Consider the following 17,565-nt stretch of genomic DNA (forward strand, 5'->3'; position numbering starts at 1 on the left):
ACCGTATTGCACTGTGCTGGCAATGCATGGTTTTCTTCTGCTACTATGGCACCATAGCAACACACGATACTGAGGGAGTGTGTTGCTAGGGTGATGTAGCTGGAGTGTCCCAGTTTGTGACTGCCCATGCTGTGTTGCCGTAGTGTGTTGCTATGGCAACATAGCGTCTTGTGTAGATGTGCCCACTTGCTTTTTGACCACCTGATTTCAGGTGAATCTGGCTTGTATCCTTGTTCAGCAATTCTTACTCTTTTCTCACTCTTTATGGTTCATGCCCCCCATGGTTTGTTTTTATGAACCTCAGCTTTGGAGGGCTGTACTTAGCAAGGTGATGCCTTATCTATCTTGATGAAATCTCTTTTGTTTTGCTGGTTGCTCAGCCTGGGTGAATCTGGTATGACAATGTGATTTGAGTTTCTCCTAAACCTAGAGCAGGAGAGGGACAATATGCATTTCGAGAAGATAGTTAAGAAGGCTTCAACTTTCTGCTGTGTTATACCTTCCTGAAAAAGTGCCCAGGTCTGTTGTGTCTTAATGAACCTTTTAAAAAGCTTCAATCCACAGAAAGCAAGCATCACCATTTAAAACATTGTCCCAACAGCAAGGAAGCACTGAAAATAAAAAGCATTTTTTCATGGCTTAAAACTCATGTTACCTAATATCTATAGAACTCCTATAACAGAGTCTGGACAAAAGAAAAATGTCATTCAGTGCTAAGTGATAACCAGGCCTACATTTTAAATTTTGATATAAGAGAGCAACATCTTTTATGGAGCATAACAAACATTGAAGCGATAAGAAACAATGGCTGGTCTACTTGCTAGAACGCTGGATTAGCCAATAGAACTTTTCTGTCCATAAAGAGAGACAGCCTTTTAAAATATTGAATTCCTGAGTTAAAAAAAGATAAAAATTACTTTAAAACAACTGAGATACTACACTGCCCATGTCAGTAACGCTAAATTCAAGAAACAGCATAGCTTGCTTAGAAATGGTTATACTTTTTAAATTCAGAAATTTCATAGCTTGTGGTAAGAATCACTTCTTAATGTCGTATTTTAGGGTACTAAGCAAAACAAGTATATATTTTATCTGAAATCAAACTAGGTACTTAACCATAAATGCTTTCACTTACATCTTCAAAAAGAGGCTAGATAATCACCTTGCTGGGGTCATTTGACCCCAGCATTCTTTCCTGCCCATGGCAGGGGGTTGGACTCGATGATCTGCTCGGGTCCCTTCCTACCATATCAACTATGAAACTAACTGTGAAACAACTGTCTTAAGAGTATTAGATATTTTGTTAATGCATGGATTGTAGTTGTTTTTATGGTGCCAGTTATTGTAGCGTGAATACTAACCATGGTGAGATTCATCCATATTGGAGTCTGCTCTCTGCTATGTTTAAGGACATAGGGATGCAAAATTAATTAAGGTAGGCATGCTGGGTGTGTCTATACAAAACGTTAATTGTGCAATGGCATCATTTACTGCGCTGTAAGCGTGTGCGTCAACAGATGCTTGCTATGCAATAAACCTTGCTAATAACGAGTAAATTTGCTACCTGCAAGAGCAAAGAGCAAATTTACTTTAGATTAGTAACAGAGCTGAGCGGGAAACAGACTCCCTAGCCTCCACCCTGTATCTGGGGTCCAAGGCTGGGAACTGCCCTGATCAGGGGCAGATCCCTGCCCCCTGCCCCCTTTGAGTCATTGTGGCATGGGGCTTGGAAAGAGGTGTAGGAGTGGGGTAGTCTCATCCCCCTACCTCCAGTCTGCAGATGGGACAGCTAGCAATAAACTAGCTGTTACCTGCCCCACGGGCAGATTGGGGCAGGGAACTGGGACCTGTCCTTCTCCAAGTCCCCTGCCCATGATCAGGGGAGCCAGGGCCAGGAGCTCCCTGCTGCCAGGACAAGGGGACATGTCCCTGCCCTGGCAGCAGGAAACCCCTGGGGGCAGGGTGTAATGTCCCAACCCCAGCCAGGAAAAAAAAAAATGTATTGTGGCCCAGGAAACAGGTTTTGGTGACTCAGGAGGCAAGATTGCTCTTTTAATTGCATTTGGTAATTTTCAAAATGCAAGAGGAAATAAGGAAATAAGCTTGTATTTTTTCATCATTGCACATAAAGACAAGATAATATTTTAAGTCAGTGGTTCTCTGCCTTCTTAGACTCAAAGCCCCCTCAGTAACTTTTCAGAATTTAGTGGCACCCCTTTCAAAAAATAAGTTATTACAATGCCTTTGCATAGACATGCACAGTTCCTTTCCCTTGGATGCATGCACACAAGTAGATGCCTTTTTGCAGCATAAGCACACAGCCTGGCTTCCTAGAGATCCCTTTGAGATTGCTGTATTGATCTGACCAATCTAACAGCTGAAGCTGCTGCACTGGGGTGAGACCATGAGAGGAAGGGAGGCAGCCTAGGTTTCCTTAGCCCTGGCCATTCACTGCCTGCACTGGCTGCTGTTGTTTTTATTGCCCCTGGAGCTCCCTGCTGTGCTGCGCTGCTCTAGGACAGCTGCTGGTCCCTATCCTGACCTCTAGCCCTAGCACATAGATATCTCCCTAGTCAGGACATCATTGAGACAGCAGGAAGAGCAGCTTAAAATTTATCTCCAGGCTGCTGTGCTGCCTCTGTTGCCAGGTAGAACTGCCCCACATGCCTGTTTCCAGGAGGCACAGGCAGAGCTGGACTAGGATAAGAGGGGGATGCTCATAGCTAATATACACGGAGCACCCCACTCTGCTGCAGTATCTGTTTGGTCCAGCTCCACACATCTCTAGGAAGTGGAGGCACATGGGGCAGTTTCATCCGGGTGCTTATAGTGCATACTGACTTTAACGCTGCTTAACATTGCACAGATTTAGCATGCTCTAAGTGTCATATGTAACTTCACCTTAAATGGCAATAAATATTTTTTATCAGCTCCAGCCAAGCAAGGAGTCTCACTTTAACTTTCTCCTTTAGTGGATATCTTTAGTGAGAACAGGTAGTTTAAATAGTTAGCATGTTTTAGCATGTCTGTTTACTATCTTGAACCCAAAACCCCACCCCAAAAAACAAAGAGTTATAGAAAACTTTGTACAACAGTGAGTTGAACAAATAAGCAGATGGGGATCTGATGATTTCTCTTGATTATTTCAAATCCAGATTGGAAAGAATGGCCTAGAACTGAAAAGTTCCATAAACTTGACTGCCTGTCCTTAGATTCATTTTATTGTTTTGATTATAATCCTGCCTTTACTTTTTCACCAAAAGAAAGAGATGGGGGGAAGAGATCAAACTTAACCTATTCATAGGGTTGACATATAAATCAGGCCCTCTAACAGTCTTAACTATTTTACTTGGTATTTTTATTGAATTCCCCAAAATATTGAAAGTCAGAATTTTTTTCAGCAGTTTTAATTTTATTATTTTAGTGTAATTAACTCTTTGGGTCCTTGGTTATTTGACTCTCCTGTGAGCTTTTGTAAAGACAATAGCAGTTCAATGCTTTTATTTCTAGTTATCCACTTATATGTGGGAGTGAAAGCAGCAATGCCTAAAATTTACACTGACAATATAGGCTCAGCTTAAGGAGGGTTGATTTATAAATCAAAATGCTGTATATTTTAGTGGAGTGGGTTTCTTATACTTACTATTGCTGGCAAAAGGTAATGCAACATTCTAACTTTTTCTTGCTTGTTTTTGCTTGCAGAAATCCGTTATGCAACTGTATATTGGGTGAAAGCTCAGAAGATATTCCAGGTCAAAGATATATTGGACAGAAAAGGAGATGCCTATGGCTTTTACAATGACACTATACAATCAACAGGATGGGGAATTCTAGAGATCAAAGCAGGCTATGGTAGTCAGTCCATAAGCAATGAAAACATCATGTATGCTGCTGGTTTTTTGGAAGGCTATCTTACAGCACCGTAAGTGCCTGGGTAAAAATTCAGTGAGTGATTCTGTCAGGAGATTTCTCCAATGCCTTTTCTATCTTCTCCATTAACTTACCATTTAAAATAACCATAAAGGCAGGCGACTCCAAATATTTTTAATATTAATATTTGTTGCCTTTCATCCCTTGATCAAAATGTATTTTTTTCTTGATACTCACATCATTTTGCATTTCTAAATTCTATAACTTCTTGTTTTCTGTGGATTGTTACTTGGAACTCTACCTTGTTTTTGAAAGGCAGAATAAAGGAAAAAAGATCTTTCCCTGAAAATAGTGGTAAGTACCAGTAAGTAAGCAGCAGTTGCTAGGAAGCCCAGCCTGCTAATTATGCTGCTCTGAGGACCATGTGCAGTCTTATTCGGTGTAGCGTTATTTTCATTTTCCCCCTCTCCCATCCTTCCCCACACAGAGGTTTTAAGGTACAGGAACTGGATTTACTGTATTTCCTTGCTTATTATGTGCACCTCAATTTTTAGCAGCTGATTTTTGGAAGAAAGCTGCATGTGGTATGTGAGAAAATATGGTGTGCTAAATGATAGGTAAAAGATGAGGATAGGGTGATGACAGATAGCTCAGCTGAAGCACGCCAAGCTTTGGATCAGCTGGTTAGGTACTCTTCATGCACACAAATTTATCAATGCTGCAGGACCAATGAGCATAGTTCAGTTCCCCATCCCTTTGACAGCAGAGTCCTGTTAGCGATAGTAAATGGATTTGCTTTGCTCTGGTTGGAACCAGCAAGGAGGTGAAATGGCAGTCAACCCTACTGAACACAAGTAAGCATGGTATTGATCATACTGATTTGCATCTGCCGCAGTGGCAAAATGTTGCTATATTTTTGCCTTTCATACACTGCAAGTCTGGGAGTACATTTTCACAGTGACTTCACAATTTACTGAACTGTTCGAGAAGTGAGAGTTCACTGCAGATTTATGGACTTCAGAAAAATCTCTCTGAAGGGAAGAAAATAGTCTCGCCTTCCCTGCTCAAATGTTCATGGAATCCCAGTTAATGTCAAGACACATGCAGGTGTGCTACCTGTGGGGTATTTGCATAAATATTCCACAGTGAAATCTTGAACAAAAGTGGAGTGTCACAATCTTTATTTCCTGGAAAGCTACTTCTCCAAGAACAAGCAGTGTCTGAGTTTTCTCCAAACAGAGTTTAAAAAGGAAGTCTGTTTATGCACTGGTTCTCTTCTTTTGTATAGCATTGACCACAGTCATTACATGCAGCTTAACCCATCGCTGTCTTGCCCTGATAACAGCCAGCTGAAAGCATAACAGTCTCTTTTCAATGTGCTGAAGGCTTTACCTGCATAGACAGTTGCTTAGCTGTCAAGTATCAGGCTCCAGCAACACTATTGAGAGAGACTGGTGTGTTCCATTTCACTGAACAGCACATAGATCATATCTGTGCTTTAAAATAAAGAGGGAAAAAAAAAAATCAGGAAAAATGTTATGATGAGAACAACTCTGAAGCAGCTTTTGGGGATTTTTGTGCCATATCTTATCCTTCTATTGTATAGGCTAAGGATTTGTTCTGTTGTGTGCATTTCTTAGCTTCTTTAGCTTGCTATAAAACAAAATGCCTCACAAGAAAGGGAGAATCTCTCTTACAAGGGATTAATTTGTGTCTTCTTACCATATGTTTGTGGGAGTACTTTGGAAGCTCTGCTGGTTAAATTGAGAAAGTGGGTTAGGATGAGAGAAGTTTTTCTAGCATTGCATCCAATAATGGTGTATTATAGAGTGAAAGAGGCGTGCGGGGGCAGTGGGAGGAGAAGGGAAAGTAATTTATTTTATAATTGCTTTTGGCAGGTGGGCACTATCTGTTAGTAAACTTGTCAATAATTCAGTCACTTCATTCAGATTGGGATGAACTCTTTTGTCATTGCTTGGCTCAGAGATAGCTCTGGGAGCTCTTTCAAGAACTCACATAGTATAAATACACTTAGAATGATTAGCTCAGATTTACAAAACCAAGTGCCTGAAATTAGGCACCTAAACCCATGCTGACAGTTAAACAGAAACTACTTTTTAGAGGTGCTAGTATCAAATTTATAGGGCTAGCTGTACTTCAGACTTCCCAGCTCACCCAACAGTTGCTATGCCCCACATGTTCCCTCTTTCTGCGGTGGAATCCCATGGTTTTCCCACTCTTAGATTAGGGATCTCGTACCTCAGACTTCCTGAAAACTCCCTCTCTGCCCCTTCTTGCTCAGATGCAGCTCCTCTCCCCCTCCTTTCCTCCCTGCTCCCCTACCTGTCTCTGCCACTGCATCCTTGCTGTCCCAGGGGTGAGAGGAATTCCAGATCTGCTCCAGGTGTTTGCCTTACTTATCTCCAGCATGTACCTCCATTGGGAGCCTAGGAGTCCTCAGAACAGGAGCCATAGCATGTCCTTGTCTTCTTTATATTGCTCAATTATCAAAATGGGAGTGTAACAGCAGCAAGAGTCTTGTCCTTAAATGCGACTTAATCCCAATCTCTGAGGGGACTGGGGGCAAGACCTACTGTTCTTCCAACCCAAGTCTTCCCAGCTGGTGTTGCTGTGATCAGAACTGTGCCTAGGTTACAGCGAATCAGGGCAACTGCCCTAGGCCCTGTGCTTTGGGGGGGACCCACAGAACCAAGTGGAGTGGCTGTGGCCCCTCCTGTGGGGCCCACCTAGAGCTGGCAACTCATCTCCATGCCCGCAGAAGAAGCACGGAGACTCCCCCGCCGCCTCTTTGTGGGGGTACCATGGCCCTGCATAGTGTTAAGGGGGCCATGCATGGACTGATTTGCCCTGGGTCCTGCACTCCTTTAGGGTTGGCTCTGCCTGTGATGAAGAAGTGACCAAGGATTATCACAGGCTTTAACAGAAGGAAGTCCTGTTAGATGGACTTCTCTCTGCCTAACTGCAGGAGACCCGGAGTTGGCAATAGTGCTCAGTATGAGGAGAGAGCTTGCACTGATAAGTGACCTAGTCATACTGATTCGAGCCAGCAAGGCTGCCATTTGTGATTTTTTGCTAGAGCTGCATGATTTTTCAGGTGTAGTGCTTGAACCAAAAAACTGGAAAAAAATTGGTTTGGGATGAATCGAACTAGTATTTTTTGGCATGTCAAAACAAAACAAGTATTTCTTGTGACTGACTCAAGAAAACTCAATTTATCCTGGAATTACTGGCTAATGTTCTATTTATTTTTTTAGGTCATTTAGCCCTTTTTAGTCTTGAAAATAAAAATAGGTTAAATTTGATGCAAGAACATCATTTAAAATTGAAAAGTCAAAACCTTGTGTTTTAAAAATGCCAAAATGAAACACTGTCAAAATCCCTGCCTTAGTTTTTGTAAAAAAAAAAAAAATTGCTGAATTTGTATCATATTCAGGAATATGTTTTTTCCCCAGAAACTTGCATTTTTCAGTGACCTTACTATTTGTTGATAAAAGTTGTCTAGCTATATTCACCTCCAGTCCCCCTCCTCAAAAAGGTAGGACTACTGGCAATCTATGCACAGCAGAAATACACGGGACCATTGTCTTTTCTAAATATACACTGCTTATAAAAAAAAAAAGAAAAACCTGACTAGTTGTAAAACTCTGTGAGATAGCACTCTGAGTTTTTCACTAGCTGTTAAATCAGCAAAATACACCTGAGGACATCGCTGCTTTCTTGATTGTAAATGACATCAGTTCCAGTCAACTACCCATGTTATATTTCAATTAACATGCCATGACTTTCAAGATACTGCAGCACTACACACACACAAGCATGTGCTCAAGCACTCATGCACGTTAAACTGATGTTTCATTGTCCAGATAGTTTAGTATCACCGGTCTCCTGTTTTTCCATTGCAAGACTGTTTGAGCAGAGGTTGAGCCATGTCATTTTTACTCTGAACAGTTCATTTCTTTCTCTTGCATTACGGTTTCTCTTGGAGGTGAGCAGAGCGAACTGGGGTATAGAAAGAGCTGACTTGTCTGTTCATGTATAGGAAGCTAAAGGGGTGGGAAAAATTGCAGAAAATAACTTTGTTTATCCTTACTCTTTCAGACACATGCGTGATCATGCTTTAAATCTGTATCCAGAACTAATTAAGAGTCCTGCAATTCGGAGTGCAGTTCAGAAGTTTATGGGGTAGGTACTTAGTTATTAGAACTTCCATTCACGAATTCTTGCCCTCATATTTTGGAAACAGAAGAATGATGGAATTCTTAGGTCATTCGTTGTCTTAGTTGTATGTTGTACAAGTAGTAGAGCTTTCTTATACATGTATGCCATTACACGAATAAGAATTGCCAGCAAGCTCTCAGAAGAGATGCATCATTCTTTTTATGTTGGTCCTCCAAAAAGATGTGCCCAATGTGGTATGCTTTTTCTACACATGATGCTACGTCGTCATAGTAATGTGCTATGGTGACGTAGCATCCATGGACATCTACATGTGACCAGTAGCTACTTTGCTGTAGCAATGTGCTCCCCTGGTATAGCATGTTGGTATGGCAAAGTAGCTTCTAAAAATAACCATGCATTGTGCGTACAGCGCAGTATGGGCTGTTACTGCACCATGATTTAGTACTTCCTTTTGGATGGTGCATTAACAATGTCGCCATAACGACGTGTAGACACGCCCATTGAACGCTAGCATTACCCAAGGTTTTATTTAATATTAATGAACCTCAAGATTAATTGTGTTTACTATATTTTCAGAAAAGTTTGTGCTGTGAACACCACGTGCTTAACCATCTGGTTTCTTCTTAGGAAACAATTTTTCAGTCTGCCCTTTCTTGCCACAACTGAAGTTTGTGTGGGTAGGGTATGTCCTAGGAGGTGAAGTGTGTTCTGTGTTAGCTTCTGAGTACCTGATTCTTCTTTCTTTTGCCCCTGCACAAATCAGGAATAATTCTGTTCTAGTAATGGAGTTATACTGATACAAGTGGGAGGAGAATCAGGCCCTAACTTGGGAGATTCAGCAAGTGACCTGCTTTATTTCTCTCCTTACATTTGTGTGCCAGTACAATTTCTGTTTTCTTTCTTTTATAGTACCTGAGCCTTATGCTCATTTTTGTGCCAGAAAGCTTTGTAGGTGGCATGCTTTTCTGAGTTCTGGGCTCCTCTTATGATATCTTCTTACAACTAGAAGTAAAGGATCTCAGGGTTTTCTTACCCTCTTAACCTCCATCCTCACTTTCCTCCTGGAAAAGAATATGGGGTGGCCACCATACTTGGGCAGACATTCCACATGAGATCCTACACTAAGAAATATACATGTCTACATGTATATTTATGCCAGCTTAAATCTACTGCGCAGTAAGTAGGAATAGGCTGGTGTCTACACACGGAGGCATTAAAGTGCATTAACACTCTGTATAGACTGGCTTGGGACTAAAATTAGTCCCAAGTCAGTCCACACACACACACACAAAATGTTACTGCCCAGTAAGGCATCTACAGGTGTGTTACTGCACAGTAACCAATCAGTTGTAAATTTGATACCTGCGTTATTTATTGTGTAGTATGGGCATGCATGTGTAGATGCATGCTTGTACTGCGCAGTAATTTCGGTTACTCTGCAGTAAATGTGCACATGTAATCTCCAGAGAGATGCAGCAGAGTAGACTTAATTCAGGGAAGATGCAATGGAGTAGCAGTAAAATGTGGCTTTATAGGAGACCAATATGTTGCCTAGATCCAGGACAGCTGTGAGAGCTTCTCTGTCTCACAGAAGCCATTCTTTGGCTGTCCTGTAGTATAGAAAGCCTGTATCCCAGAGCCCTGTGACCAGGCACCCTACTGCTCCCAGTATTCTTACTAAGAGCATTGTCAGGCTATATGGGTCCTTATGTTGCTCCACCCTAGTGGAATTCTTTGCAGGCCAGCCACAGTTGTTTTATTTCCTTGCATGTTGTCAGCATGAAGAACAGAGTGAAGAGAAGCCAGGGTCTGATCCTGTCAGTGGCTCTTTAGGGATAGGTGAAGATGAAGGGAAGAAGAGAGCTATGGGAGAGTCTCATAATGATAACAATGATTTGGGCCCATGGTCATACCCACTCTGTTGGTATGCTCTTTCAAGTATTGTATTTGTAAGGGTGATGTTGGATATTATCTTTCCCATATATGAAAAGTTCTCAAGATGGGAGTGTCTGCACATTTAGGCAGAAAAAGACAAGTTAAATGCTCTTTGAGCAGTTTCAAAGTTACACCTCTTTAGGCAAAAATTATCTCCAGCTGGTGTTAGGCAGCTCTTGTTACATCAAGTCAGCACTATGCATGTTAGAGGGTATTAACCCTTAACGCGTGGTTGCTTACAGCATGTGCTAACTTTAATACCACCTAATGTTCCTTAGATTTACCATGCTGAAATTATAACACCACCCTAATACAGATCAAATCTAAGACCATCCTGAAAAAAAATAACCAAAAAATCCTTTGGCTTGACAGGAAACAGGATAACTGGACAAGACAGCAAATCAGGAAAAAAAAGAGTGACCCCTTCTGGAGACATGCTGGCTACATTACTGCACAGCTGGATGGACTATACCTGGGAGCCCTGGAGTGGGCTAAACGCCAGAAACAAACGGTAAGTCTGGTGATACTCTCTGCAAGCACTTTTGGGGTAGAAGTGTGAATAAGAAGAAAATTCAGAGTAAAAAAAAAGAAAAAAAAAGGGGTATTTAAAGGTAAATGCCTCCTCTTAACCTATTCATCTTATGCAACAATAATGAATGTTTAATATGATTACTATAACAAATCTTTGGCGCAGATCAGATAAATGTTTATTAAAACTGTAAATTAGGAAACCTACTCTCTTGGAAGCCAGTTGGCACGAGAGAGCTTGTTATATGCATGTATATGGAAAGGGATGAGGTGGGAAAATCTGCCTTTGTAGTATTCTGCGATGGCTTTTGGGCCAGAAACTCTCTGGGTCTTGAAAATACTAGTGGTGTAGTAAGCAAGCAAGCTGGAAATTTACTAAGGCTTTACTATAGCTAATTTACTAAAATTCAAGCTATGTAACTAAAATAAAGACCTCTTTTAGCAACTTTTGGTTTTGGAGGTACAGATTTTGTGATTTTAGTGTGGCTTTTATTTATTTATTTTAATTAGTCTTCCATTTCAGTGTATATCTGGCAGCATTATGGTAGTGGAGTCTTTTTTTTATAGTTTATAGTGGAGTTTTCCCTGGGAAGGATCTTTACAAAAGTCAAATTCATTAGCATGTGAAAACCAGTACAGCTCCGTGAACTCCAGTAAAAATACAATAATTTACAACAGCTGAGGGGCTGTTTAATTAATTTCACAGTGTAAAGGGAAGAACTTGAGTGTCTGGCATTGACTTTGTATCTTAGCCTAATCAAGTTGGGAAGCAGTGGATGGCAAATTTAAAAACAATGACATTGAAAAAGGATATATATTTTAGAATGTGTTTTGGCCTTTACTGGAAGGGAGTAAGGACATTGAAGGGAAGAAAGGCATCCCTTTACACCAGAACTGTTGAGAGCATCTTATGAAGACTTCCATCTCTATAACAAGCATTCAAACCAAACTTCTGACCTTTAGCTGCTTGCAATGCCAATACATTTTGCACTTTCAAGGTATTACTGCAGTAAACAGATCGGTATTAGAAGACCAGATGTTAGTGACTGAGCAAACCAGAATCGGCTGAAAACAGGTTATACCTTCATTGAGGCTTCCACCAGCTGTATGAGATGTGCCCATCCCAATCTTACCTTATAGCCTGTATCAAAGGTGTTCATACTGTAGTGGTTCTTAGTTATTGAGGGAGTCAGTCTACAAGTGAGTCCTGCAGGTTGGTTCTCTCTCTGTCTCTGCTTGGCTCTAATTACAGAGAGGAGACAGGAAATGAGCTATAGAAGAGCTAGAAGTAAAAAACAGGGAATTGTGGGATTGCTGCTGGTGGATTTCCTGTGATTGTAGCCTACAAAGCCCTGGTGAGTTCCAAACACTAGGTAGGTAGGTAGGTAGGTAGGTAAGGTAAGTAAGTAAGTAAGTAAGTAAGTAAAGGTGGGATTATTTTACCCAGAAGTTTGAGGGGTGGGGTTGAATGGCTGTTGGGGGTTTTGCTTGGGGAGTCTTAGTGTATGTATTTGATAGGTATGGGCTTTAGAGTAATCTTAAAATATATCATGCCCATTTTTATAGATGGCCTTCGGCAGGTTGGAGAAGTCTGCTTGTGATGCTTCCTTTTCTACAATTACCATATTTCACAGTGTATAAGTCAAGTTTTGAAGCCTAATTTTTGTCTCTCAAAATTCAACCTTGACTTTTACACTGTCCCCTGTGAGTGCTGTGAGGTTGCAAACACCACCGCTGACTGATTCAGCACAAAACCTGGAAATTTCCACATAGGATTTTCAGAACTGTTCAGAGCTGGCCTAACTTTCTCCCATTGAATCTAGTGATAAAATTGCTTGCCCCTCGGCTATGGGGCAGGTGGGGAGGCTCTGCTGAAAGCAGGATTGGGTCCCTCACTGCTTCTGCCTTCAGCAGGTGCCCGCAGCTGGCAGGACACTTGATGTCACCCAGGAAGGGGCTGGCTTGCCCCAGGGGCAGTGCATGGTGTTGGGCGAGGTGGGGAGGCCCAGGTGACTTAATGTTGGCTGCCCAATTAATGTGGAAATTTTCAGGTTTTGTGCTGAATCAGACAGCAGTGGTGTTTGCAACCTCACTATCACTTGCTCATATGTACAATACTAAGCTGTGCTTCCCTTAAGTGGGTCACTCATCACCATCGTCTTGCGATCAGAACAAAAGCATATGCATCAACAACATATGAAATATTAAAAAGGCACATTTTAATGTATCCTAACTTAAAATTAATAAAACTGACTGATACAATCTGGTATTCTAATAGTGACCATCTCTGGGTTTCAGTGGATTTTCATACACCCTGTTAATATTTCTATTCTCAGACTGGTCTGGAGCAGGTGTTGTGGTTCCTTTTCCACTCCTCTGCCTTTTTACATTTCTAGCTTTGGGCAGCACCTCCTATGTTTGGATTCCATATGTTTGTACTGAAAGCAGAACATCTTTGCTTTTGCCCGTCTGTTTATTTGACATATGATTAGTACTGTAATTTTCTGTTGGTGCTTACCAGAGCTAACATGTATGTGTCAGTCTCTGACTTATCAACTACTGCTGTATACCTATACCTTTGTCTGTCTTTTGCTTTGATAAATCTCTTAAAAATGACACTTGACTGCTTGAAATATCTATGCTTTTTCTTTGCTGTCTCAGATTATTCTCAGTCACATCTGGACAATAGGACATGGCCTGGTACATGATTAGACACATCTCACTGTCCTCCTTAGGAGACAAGGGGCTTTGGAAGCTGGAGTCTCTAAACTCATACGAAAAGTGTAAACACGTGCAAATATATTATTTCAGTTTGCCATCTAGTGATGTTACATTCACTGTTGTGAGGACCTTCTCAACTTTTGTCAGCTCCCAACACTTTGGCAGTAATGTGGTTTCAGGTTTACTTTTATAATCCAGGTTTTAAAATGCTTAGGAAGGTTTTAATGGGGGTGGGGGGAAAGGAGGGAGTGAGAATAAGTTTAGCTAAAAGGACGGAGGCTATTTTGTTTGCTTCTGACAATGATTTGGTTCTGGATGTCTTTGTTTTTTTAATACATTGGACGCTGGAAAATACCCACCATCTTTCCCTCACACCTAGTATATTCTATACAGATAGGTTTAATCCAGCCCTTAATTATTTTTAGGAACTGTTTTATGTATGAATTTTAATCTAGAAGCTACACCTGAGTATCACCTGGGAATCTGTATAACAGATGTCTGGACCCTTGTTCTGGATGGCCCACCTTACTGAAAAAATGTAAAACCAGAACACTTGAGCCTTTGAATTCTTTATAGACCAAAGACATCTTCCCTGCCATTTCCCTTACAACAAAAATGTGAGGGAATATAAAGCAATACAGTATATGACAAAGCTTGTCTTGCCTTTCTTCTACGCAGCAGCCCATCCTGGCTGAGTGGGGAAGCCTTGCCGTCTGGTGGAACTTTGGGTAAAAAAGTGCACAACATTTATTGTTTCTGGCTACCGCAAAAGCAGAACTGTCTGAATAGCCAATGGGCAATACATTTCCCTGTTTGACTTCTGAGTAAAAACAGAGAGCAGCAGAGAGAATTTCAGTTTTCTCTTCCACCTGTCCCTGCCATCCTCTCCCAGGGGTGGCCAGCTTCCTAGACAGAAACAGTGACTTGTATAGATGTGCTGTGGTTGCTTTTGAGTTCTGACCATAAATTGAATCAGCCTTATCACTCAGTAACATGCATTCTGTCATCCTGTTAAGCCTTGCCTGGACTAACAGGAGTAGGGAAGTTTCAGAAAATGACTCCATTGTAGAGTGGATTTAAGATCAGACTTTTGTTTAATGGTTATTTTGGTAGAGACAGGATAAGGGAATATTTCAAGGGATAAATTACAAAGTAGTTGTAAACTAGATAATCTTGGCCCTCTAAAGCCATAGCTGTATTTTTAAAAGTCTTTAGCTATGTGTTTGGTGATGGATTCTCTCCATTTACCAGTCTGAGCAGCTAATGTTCATATTGATTAACGCTGTTAACTAACCTAATTTCTTAGGATTGCCTGTGAGAGACCTAACATGTTCATCTGGGTTATTTATTAATAAGAGTATTCAGAGGCAGTTAGATTAAAGTGGTCAAACCTAGTAGTACAGCACCTTCTTCCTCTGAACAGTGTCTACCTGTACAGATAGAATAGGTTTTAAAAATTCTTGTTAACTTCTCCTTTTCTCTTGGAGTGTTACTTATGCTATATGTAGTGCCATTGAAAAAGCACTGTGGCCCAGAGCCACAAGGTATATCTGAGCTTATGTGAGTAAATATCAGTTGTAAAAGGAACAACTTCATGAGTGCTTTTGAAGATGAAAATGAAAATAACTGATATTAATAGCTGAGATCACTCACTTTGTCACTTCTCCATCTGAAAGCAAGAGTTTTGTGTTCTCTTTTTGTCCCTACCTAGCCACTGAGCATCTTTGATGTCCACTTCCTAAACGCAGTTGGTGATCTGTTGGACCTCATCCCTTCATTATTTACATATTCAGCATGGGAACGATGGATTACTAACCCTGGAGATCATAGGAAATATGAGTGGGACATGGGTCACTGCTCTGCTCTTATTAAGGTGAGGACAACAATTTCTCATCGTAATGGAGAAGACGCGATGTAATTGTACATTATTATAACCCTCTCGTTCTCATTTATACAACAGAAATATGTAAGGGTCTCCACTGGGGATCAAGGCCCCATTGTGCTGGGAATCATACAAACACCATTCATGCTTCCCCACTTTTTAAACTGCATATGTGTAAGACTGTGTTCTCTGTACAAGGAATTCTAGCTTTTGCTTTTGTCTCTTGTTGCCCTTGTATTTGGGCTTGCATTTTTCATAACATTGAATTTAATACCTGAAAATGGGAAACCCCTAATTAAATAATTGGGTGTTGTGGACATAGAGGACAAATTTTGATGCATTCTTTTTTTCTTGAGGTACTTGCTTAACCTGTGTCCCTGCTGTGTGCTGCCCTTGGAAAGGACAGATTTTTTCCAGACGTGACCCCTTCATAAAAACACAGGGAAACCCACTACCATAGTAGAATCTGATATGCCAGGCCATGTGGTTGTGACATGGGCTGTGTGTAGACTAAACAAGGGGCATGTGTGCACGACACTTTAAAGTGGGTTAAATTCTTTTGCACTGCTTTAATGGTGTTGGTGTTTGCACACATTGGCGGCATATTGTGCAGTAATTCCAGCCCCTGTAGCAAATTCTGCAGTATAATGCACCTTAAATCACTTGGGGCGCAGCAAACTAAAACTCCTCCAAGAAGTTTTAGTTTGCTGCACCTACAGCCGTGGAGCGAAGCACTGGGCTCTGTGCAGCTCGGGCTCTGTAGGAAGCCGATGCAGGCAGCCTGGCAGCAGCCCAGGAAGGCAGGCTCTGCCCAACAACAACAACAAAAAAAGCCGTGAGCCTAATCTTTTTTTTTTTTTTTTTTTTTTTCCCCCCCCCCTTCCTGGAGCCTTCCTACCTGCTTGAGCTGTGCAGGGGCCTGGTGCTTCCCTCTATGGCTATGGTGCCCCCCCCACTCCCCCGGGCCACCTGAGCCAGGTGCCTGTGGGGATGGTGATGCTGCCGCAGAGGGAAGGGCCAGCCCCCATCCCCCACAGCCCAGGGATGGCTTTGTCCATCAGCAGCTCACCCTCCCCTCCCCGCCTCTGGAGAGGCAGGTAAGTTCGGGTGTGTGCACGACAGGGGATTTAAAGAGCCTAAATTGAAGCAGTGTTTTTAAAAACCCACTGCTTCAATTTAGGGCCCCTGTTTCATTTACACATGCCCTTACACTACTGTTCAGGGCACTTGGATACTAGGGGACTGATTACAAAGTGGTGGATAGACATGAAATCCGGGCTTTATATCTAATAGTGGTCTCGTTCCCTGTTCAGGTCAGCAGTTGGAAGAGTATAGCTATATCCTGCAGTGTGAGGGGGAGAAGGAGGGGAAGACCATGCATTTTGACCAACTGGTGGTCTGTTGAGAGGGTGCATCATCAGCTTTATAAGCACTCCCATTTTTTATTATGGCCACCACATGATGCTTCAGAGATAAAGACAGTGCAATTAGGATTTCTCAGGTCTCTAGCTGGAACCTGGAGACTGTGTTTCCTCCACAGCAGCAGCTTAAGCTTGTGCTGCAGATAAGTCAGGCATTTACTTATTGTAACTAGCTTTGGTATGAATGCTGAGCATTGTTGCTGGGAGAATACTTCCAAAGGATGTTCTGTCTATATGGATTTAACTTTTTAAACAGAATTCACTTGCCTTTGCTTTCTGTATTTTAGCCAGCTCATTCAAAGGAACTGGAGAAATAAAATATTGAATGTGCTTAAATATGAACATGCAAGAAGGAAGCTTGATTGCAAGCAGTACTTGTTCAGTTAAGGAACTGAGACATACCATATGCCACAGGGGTCCAATAAAACTAAAGCAACTCATTTTGAATACTTATTGCTAACTGTATGAAAACAGTCAACTGGACAAGAATTATTCTCAGAAATTTCAGTGAATAATTGTAATAACAATTTTAAAATCAGAGGAATCTGATAATTCACTGAACCCTTGCAAAAATCCATCAGATTATCTGTAACAAATTGTTTTCTATCACTTCTGGAATTCATCATGTATAATTACAAAGGGGGACATGACTTAAGTTTGCTCACTGTTCTGCTGCTCTTTTCTAGGTTCTTCCTGGCTATGAGAACATCTACTTTGCTCATTCCAGCTGGTTCACATATGCAGCAACACTGAGAATATATAAACACTGGGACTTCAAAATAGCTGATTCAAAGACTTACACAGGTCGTGTCTCTTTCAGCAGTTACCCAGGTAAACAGGTGGGGGAATTGAACCCAAAATATAACATTCATAAATATGTTGATCTCTGCATCCAGAGAGTGTCTAGTGGTCATATCTCCTCTGTACATGACTTCAAGAAATAGCAAGAAGACTGGTGTACCTTTATACCTTTGGATCTGGGCACATAAACAAACTACCATGAGGTAA

At 41.4% G+C, this 17,565-nt stretch overlaps 1 protein-coding gene across 1 annotated transcript in view; it reads left to right on the top strand.

The window, feature by feature from the left end:
- PLBD1 (phospholipase B domain containing 1) overlaps positions 1-17,565 on the top strand; it is a 47,890-nt gene that overhangs the window by 10,127 nt on the left and 20,198 nt on the right. Inside the window, exons 2-6 of the mRNA XM_090042745.1 lie at positions 3,703-3,922; positions 7,990-8,073; positions 10,378-10,516; positions 14,966-15,127; positions 17,244-17,388. Coding sequence (XP_089898871.1) covers positions 3,703-3,922; positions 7,990-8,073; positions 10,378-10,516; positions 14,966-15,127; positions 17,244-17,388 — 750 coding nt within the window. The remainder of the gene's footprint in view (positions 1-3,702; positions 3,923-7,989; positions 8,074-10,377; positions 10,517-14,965; positions 15,128-17,243; positions 17,389-17,565) is intronic.

Source organism: Crocodylus siamensis, chromosome 4 (assembly GCF_052110815.1).
Source record: "Crocodylus siamensis isolate JL-2025a chromosome 4, ASM5211081v1, whole genome shotgun sequence".
NCBI lineage: Eukaryota > Metazoa > Chordata > Crocodylia > Crocodylidae > Crocodylus > Crocodylus siamensis.